At 31.1% G+C, this 8,616-nt stretch overlaps 1 protein-coding gene across 1 annotated transcript; it reads right to left on the reverse strand.

The window, feature by feature from the left end:
- Positions 1 to 2,037: 2,037 nt before the first annotated feature.
- Positions 2,038 to 2,822, reverse strand: LOC136091851 (uncharacterized). Its single transcript, XM_065819564.1, has 2 exons — positions 2,463 to 2,822; positions 2,038 to 2,415 (listed from the first exon to the last, which is right to left on the reverse strand). Exons 1-2 carry the CDS (start codon positions 2,820 to 2,822, stop codon positions 2,038 to 2,040), a joined length of 738 nt encoding a protein of 245 aa, XP_065675636.1.
- Between the last annotated feature and the right edge of the window lie 5,794 nt (positions 2,823 to 8,616).

An 8,616-nucleotide genomic window follows, 5' to 3' on the forward strand; every position in this document is an offset into this window, starting at 1 on the left:
GAAAGCCACTGAAGAAACCTAAACTTACCACTGCGATGATTAAAAAACGTCTTGCTTGGCCTAAAAAACACTCTTCTTTTTCTCAGGATGACTGGAATAAGGTAGATTTTCCATTTATTCTCTCCTGAAACTTAAACAAAAAATAGTTTATTATTACAAGTTTTCAAAAGACGCTTTTGCATTAATATCTTACCCCAATTGATTTTACTAATACTTTAAATATTATTAAACATCAATAATTATTGCTATATTCAGGTTGTATTCAGCGATGAATCTACCTTTCAAACTTTAGAAGACAAAACCACATTTGTCCGCCGCAGACCACGAGAACGACACAAGTCAGAACGTATCGTAAACACGGTAAAGCCCCCAGCATTCATAATGGTTTGGTCATGCATATCAAGCAGGGGTACAGGTCAACTTTAAATTGTACTATGGACAATAAAGCAAGATCAGTACAAGACTGTTCTACAGAACACACTGATTCCACAGATACGAGAGTGGTTTCCTTATGGTGAAAAAATAGTTTTAATGCAAGATGGTGCTCAACGCCATACTACAAAATCCATAAACACATTTCTTGCTAATGAGAGTATCGAGCTTTTTGATTGGCCTGGCAATTCTCCAGATATGAATCCTATTGAAAATCTGTGGGAGCTAGTAAAACGCAAAATCAGTGGGGAAATAATAACGAGTTAACAGAAGCTTACAGAACAACTGATTGATGTATGGGTTCGAGATCCAGAAGTTAAAGCATTGACCTCAAAGTACATAAGTAGTATGCCCAGGCGTGTCAAAGCTCTTATAGAATCAAAAGGACTCACCACCAAGTATTAAGTTTCTTAAAATGCTTTGTATGTAATAATATATAGATTATATAACAAAAAAATTAAGTTGCGATTGCTCGTATTGCATTTTAGACACACAAAAAAGACAAAAAGCTAAAAATTGAGTTTGAGCCTAATAATATGAGTAGGTACTGTTTAAATATATATATATATATATATATATATATATATATATATATATATATATATATATATATATATATATATATATATATATATATATATATTTGTTAACTTTGATTAAAACGGCTGCGTATAAACTTTTTGTTTTAAATATATTTCGATGTAATTATATATTTATACAATATTTTGCTGACCATTTGCGGTCAGCATCATCAGGTGTAATAAAAAACGTTACAAAATTGTTACAAAACTACATAAATCAAACCGTCAAAAAAGAAGACATAAATAAAAATAGTTTTTATTAAATGGTATTAATGGCGTCAGTTAAAATTTTTTTGAACAAAATAAATATTATTATTAAAAATTTTAACTGGCGCCATTAATACCATTTAATAAAAACTATTTTTATTTATGTCTTCTTTTTTGACGGTTTGATTTATGTAGTTTTGTAACAATTTTGTAACGTTTTTTATTACACCTGATGATGCTGACCGCAAAAGGTCAGCGAAATATTGTATAAATATATAATTACATCGAAATATATTTAAAACAAAAAGTTTATACGCAGCCGTTTTAATCAAATTTAAAAAATATAAATATCGTATAGTAAGAATATGATTTTAAAAGATTTTATATATGTATATATATACAGCGCTGGCCTTAGCTATTTTGACAGGTTGGGTAAAACTTGTAAACGCGCCCCTAGGTATATATGGGTGGGTTGTTACCATTAACAACGAGACCAATGCTCTAAAATGATGAACAAGAGTGCTAAAGGGAATATATAGTTTAATGCAAAGAGATCCATATTGTGCATCAAGTTTCTTATTTAATTAATTTATTATTAAAATTATAAACTTAGACTTTTCATGATATGGGTTTATAGAAATGAGTGACTAAATAAATAGACAAGGCAATGCTGCTTATAAAACAACAAATTTTTTTATTAAACATATAATAAATCCTCTAACTATATAAACAAGGGTTATTAAATTTTAAAATGTAACTTTTCTAGCTTTTTTGTCCGCGAAATCTCTTATCAAACTAGAAAAATCGAAATTTTCAGCTATTTCTTGCTCGATTGATAACATAAAGAATTAAGTCGATCTTGCAACATGGTATTTCTTAAATATCTTTTGATTAACTTCAGTTTAGAAAAACTACGTTCTCCACTAGCAACAGTAACAGGTATTGACAGAAGAATGTGCAGAACAATAAATGTATTTGAATATAACTCTTGTAGACAATGTTTTTTAATAAAGTTCAGTACAAAAGGTGGTGTCATCTCTTTTGTATTTATTTTATTTTCAACATTGCTTAATTTATCTTTAATAAAAAACTGCACACTTATTAGTTCGTCGCATAGCAAAGCACCATCAATTTCTAATTTTGTATTTACAGTTAATTTTTTTTGTAATTGTTTACACAACTTTAAAAGTTCATTCTTGATGTGCAAACTATCCAAATAAATAAAAAACTCCATATATTTACATATTCATTAAGTTGTTCAAATCTTTCATTTATTGATGACAGACATGTATCTAATAAAGTGTTAAAAAATGTCACTTCAAGTTTCTTCTCGGGATTTTGAATTGGTTCGTCAGCATCATTTTCATCATAATGACGTTTCACTCGTCGCTCTCTTTTAAGCAGCTTAAATATTGAATCGATGTTTAGATTTTCAGCTAACTCTTTGGTATCAAGCGTTGCTTGTTTAAAGCCAAACGTTCTGTAAGTTTCCAAAACTGTGATGCACTTTTTCAACATTTCAGCCCACTGTACTAAATCCATGTCTTTGCCTTGCATTGCTTTACTTACACAACGTTTATTTGGAATAGTACATTGTACCATGCAATTTAAGAAACTAAAAAACTATAGTCTTTTAATTGTTCTGCTAATGTTTGCGCTTCGTGTGCGTCATCGGGAGTTTTGGTTTCAGTTTCATATATAGTAATTAAAGCATCATGTACGCTGCTTATTTGGTATCGGATGGCTTTGAGGCTCTCAATTTTGGCTTCCCAACGAGTGTCGCATAATCGTTTAAGAGTGAAGTTTGTTGTATGACTAAGTAAAACATTCCAGCATGAAGTTGATGCAGAAAATAATGTGAATAATCTTTGTATTATGCCAAAAACGTTAATGGAATTTAGTGAAGACTGCGCTGCGTCACAAATAACCAAATTGGGAGAATGACTTCCGCATGGAAGGTAAAAAGCCAAAGGATTCAAATCTAATATTCGCTTTTGTAGACCTATTTTTTTACCTTTCATATTTGCACCGTTGTCGTAACCTTGCCCTCGACAAAAGCATATTCAGTCCAAAATCTTTTAAAGTTCCAATTATGATTTCTGTTAAACCAAGACCTGTCGTGTCGTTAACATTAAAAAACCCAAAAAAGTGTTTATTTATTTTTATAGGATATTCTGTTACATTTACAATTCTAATCGTAAGTGAGAGCTGTTTTTTGTGAGATACGTCAGGAGTGCAGTCAGCAATAATAGAATAATATGTACTTTTTAGAGCTTTGGATATAATTATGTTGGTAATTTTGATGCCATTATATCTATCATTTCATTTTGAATGGTTTTTTCTACAGTAATGATCAGAAATATCTCCTTTAAGAGCTAGCGTGACGTGGTTTAACATGATAGGATCAAATTTAGCGAGTAATTGTACGAACCCTAAAAATTTGCTGTTATTAACTGCACACAATTTATTAGAAGAACCTCTGAAGGCCATATTATTTGTTGCCAAGTATAAAGTAATCTTCATCAATCGTTCAAGAACACTTCGCCACCTTAAACTCTCCTTTTTGATTAGTTTTTATTCTTGTTTATCAATAGTTTCACCAGCTTTCATTCGTATTTCTGTCTCAATCCATAGTTGATAAGCATTTCTGTGTGACTTACTATTTTCGTGAATTTTTAATTCTTCTGTTAAATTCTTCGATTTATTGAATCCATTTCCGTTTAACTTTAAATTCATAATGAAATCAAAAAGTTTGCAGCAAAAACAAAATACCGCATCTTTAGAAACTAAATACACAAGCCAACGTCGTGAAATAACCTCACCATTTGAAAGTTTTCGGTTGAAACACTTTTAATAAATTATTAATTTTGCATAAAGAAATTTTAACAGTGTAATAATACAATAAATAAATTATTTAAAAAAATTATTTTTATAAAAAAAACAAACATTCGAAAAAATTTAGGTTGAATTATTTTTTCTATTTATGCATACAACGTTTGGCGTTGTATGCAAACTTTATATAACAAAATATAATATAACAAGATATAATATATAGATTATATAACAAAAAAATTAAGTTGCGTATGTATATATAAAGATATATAAAGATATTTAAATATATATATATATAAATACAAATATATATATATATATATATATATATATATATATATATATATATATATATACATATATATATATGTATATATATATATACATATTTATATATATATATACATATATATATATATATATATATATATATATATATATATATATATATATATATATATATACATATATATATATATATATATATATATATATATATATATATATATATATATATATATATATATATATATATATATATATATATATATATATATATATATATATATATATACAGTATGGGACAAAACGAGTGCAACCAAATAATGCTAAGTTAGTTTCTTTATATAAAAGTGCTGCATTTTTTCAATTTAGAGAAATCACTATGTAAATGTTTAGAGACAAAGTTCTTCAAGTTTTATTCATCACAAAGTTCATTATTTGTACACGAAAATTAATAAATTAATCAAAATTATTAAAAAAAATTGATTTCCTTCCGGACAAAACAAGTGCAACTCGACAAAATGTTAACCAAGCTGTATTTCGCTATCAATATTTCGTGGCGAATCCTTTGTTGTCAATCACAGCCTTGCATCTTCGAGGCATAGATTTGATCAGGTGATCAATGAACTTTGTGGAATCGCTGCCCAGGCCTTTTGGATTTGTTCAAACAGTTGATCCTTATTACGAAAACCGTCACGATTAATTCTGCGGTTGACGATATCCCACAGGTTCTCGATAAGGTTGAGATCCGGAGATTGAGGCGGCTAATCCATCACCATTAGGTGGTTGTCTTGAAACCACTGCTTGACAAATTTTGCAGTGTGTTTCGGATCGTTGTCTTGCTATAAAAACCAATTTTATTGGCATATTCCATTTAGCATGAGGTAACATAACATCTTTCAGGATATTTTTATACATAAAACGGTCCATTATTTCATCGTTTCGATGTATTGGACCTAGACCGTTTGCAGAAAAACACCCCCGGACCATTACATTGCCTCCACCATGCTTCACGGTCTTATGGCAGTAACGTAAATCGAGGCGTTTTTCGGCCGGTCGACGTACACGGCAAATGCCATCGCTCCCAATGATGTTAAACTTCGATTCATCACTGAACAGGACAGTTCGCCATTTCTGCACATTCCAGTCAATATGAGATGTAGCAAATAGGAGTCTTTTCTTCTGGTATTTTAGTGAAATCAGGGGTTTCTTTGCAGGGCGTCGAGCAAACAATCCGGCTTAACAGCACGTCGTCTGATTGTTCGGTCCGATACAGGCAGCTCTAATTGCTTTTGGATCTCGGCTGATAATATCCAGGGATCCTTCTTGACGGATCTGACGATAATAGAATCCTTTCTTGAAGTGATGGAACGCGGTCTTCCACCTTTGTTATCTGCTGCCAACTTCCCCGTAGAACAATATTTGGAACATAGTCTTGATACAGTCCATTTTTTCACGCGATATTTATCACAAATACTTTTTTGTGACATTCCACTTACGTAAATGCCAATAATTTTCTTTCTTAGTTCCAACCCAAGACTGTCGGGATCTATTTTTGCACTTGAAGTCATAAAAATAATAAAAATAAATAATCACGCTTCTCAAGGCTTACCGTGTTACATTTATCTTGTGATGATCCAATAATGCTCTGTGGAAAACAACGTCTTGGTTGGATGTGGAATGTATTGATGTAATGAAACACTTGTTGTATTTCACTTCTTGTATTGATGTTCTTCGATAAAACACTTTAATAAAACTCACTTCGATAAACTGTCTTGATAATACTGACTGATTGACTTCCATATACTGACTGAATTACATGTCGATTTACATTTCCCTTATATAGTAAAATGAGCCTGTGTGAACCTGTTCTGGAAGATTCTAGATGCTTCTTTTCGATGCTTCTGGAAGCTTCTAGATGCGTCTGGATGCTTCTGAATGTTTCTGGATATTTCTAGATGCTACTGGATGCTTCCAGACGCTTCTTCTGGAAACTTCTGGAAGCTTTTGCATGCTTCTGGAAACTTCTGGATACTTCTGCATACTTTCTTTAATTATTAAAAAACTTCTGTGACGTTGACTCGGACCAGACTTAAGAAAATAAAACAAACCAAAAAAGTTGCACTTGTTTTATCTGCTGCAAAATGGCACTTTTCAACGAAATTCTGCCTGTGTGCTGTCACCTGTCAGCTGATTGCTCATGTCATGGCATGCTATGTTTCCAGACTCCTGAGCTGTTTGCTGTGGTAGTATAGTTCGTTTCGTTTTTAAGACGTAAAATTAGGAACACTCTTTAGCATTGTTCGATGTTGGATGCAAATGTTTTGTCCAATACTGTATATATATATATATATATATATATATATATATATATATATATATATATATATATATATATATATATACATATTTATATGTATATATATATATGTTGTGTGTGTATATATATATATATATACATATACATCTATATATATATATATGTGTGTGTATATATGTAAATATATATATATACACATATATATACACACACACACACATATATATATATATATATATATATATATATATATATATATATATATATATATATATATATATATATATATATATATATATATATATGTATATATATATATATATATAAATATAAATATATATTTTTTAGGGGTGTCCACTATGCAAAAAAATTTTAAAACTACCCAAATTTTATCCCATTCTAGTGTTTGTGTACAGTTTAAAAAAAAGTTTTACTAAATTTTAATGACAATTTTAGAGCCCCCTCAAAGCCCCTAAAGATAAGCCCCAATTTCCTGTTTAACCCACTAGTGCCTGAGTTTTTTGTTACGTTTTACGATTTATAGAGATGGCACGAATGGGTTAAAACAGTAGTACATTTTTGCATTGATTATAAATTTCATAAACAAGCAAATTAATATTATGATATTGACACAATTTAATATGTAATATTGACTGTTATAATTATTTTGCTGTTTCCTGTTTTAGTTAAATAAATTAAAAATGAAATGTTGACAAGAAGTGGTAAAGTTGTAAAAACTGAACTCAAGTCTTTGCCAACCAGTTCCAGTTGTTTGTCAGACACAACCGACCAGCCTTCACCGTCGTCATTATCATCAACAACAAGGGCTGTTACACGTGCCTCTACTAAGTTTTGGGTAATTGGACACCCATCACCATCAATAACTGGTTTTAAACTACCCGATTGCTGACAGGTTTTGAAATTTTTTCTTTTTTTACGACGCGAAGAAAATGCCCGAAATCATGTAACAAATGAAAAAATTGGCTATATAGTAATCGACGCTGGTGTTACTTTCTGGAACATGGCACGCATCAAAACAAAGACAAGACAAAATTCAGTGTTAGATCTTATGTGTCTCTGGAATGAGTGGAACCGTTTGTTGAAGAACAAGAATTGCGAAAGTGATGCTGGCGGAAAATGTGTTAACTTCTTAGCCAAGTTGGATAGTTTTTTTTATATTGGATCACCTGATGCCATACAGGAAATCATGAAATCCAGGCTACTGACTGCCCAAAAGAAAGATGATGATGTTGTATTCTATTTAGATAAAAAAAGAACAGAAAGGCGACCATGGACGGGCATGACAAAATTTTTGAGATTAAAGCAAAAATGAAAGAAGGCAGATATAATCGGAAAATCATATTTAGAGATGAAGAAAAAGAAAGAGTAGAAAAAGAAGGTAGACAGGATGATCAGGATGATGAGGACATGGAAGTTAATGACGAAGAACAGAATATTAATGAAAATATTGCTGTTGCTGAAGTAGATATCGGTTTAGGGTGGGACTTGAATTATGAACCTCCAATGAATAGACAACCAGAATTTGTTACTCTTCACCTCCCCAAAAGAATTATGCAATGCGAAGAAATCACTTCTGCAGCAGACAGGCTGAAATTGTCTGATAATAAAACAACTATGATTGTGTCTGCTGTATTTAAAGCTGCTGGTGGAAACTTGGACGATTTTAATATCTCCAAATCGACATCTCGTCAAAGTAGAATGTTAAATCGACAGAGGATTGCTGAGAGTGTTATAGATAATGTGAGGCTCAACCCACCCCAGTTTGGTGCCCTTTACTGTGACGGAAAATTGCTAAAAGGCATACTAGTCGTGCAACATGAACAGTTAGCTGTGCTTGTGTCGGGTGCTCCAGAATACAGTGAGGGAAAATTGCTTGGTGTTCCCGTTCTCATTGATACCAAAGGAGAGACTCAAGCAAATGCAACATTGAATCTCCGAGAA

Source organism: Hydra vulgaris, chromosome 15 (genome assembly GCF_038396675.1).
Source record: "Hydra vulgaris chromosome 15, alternate assembly HydraT2T_AEP".
In the NCBI taxonomy this organism is placed as follows: domain Eukaryota; kingdom Metazoa; phylum Cnidaria; class Hydrozoa; order Anthoathecata; family Hydridae; genus Hydra; species Hydra vulgaris.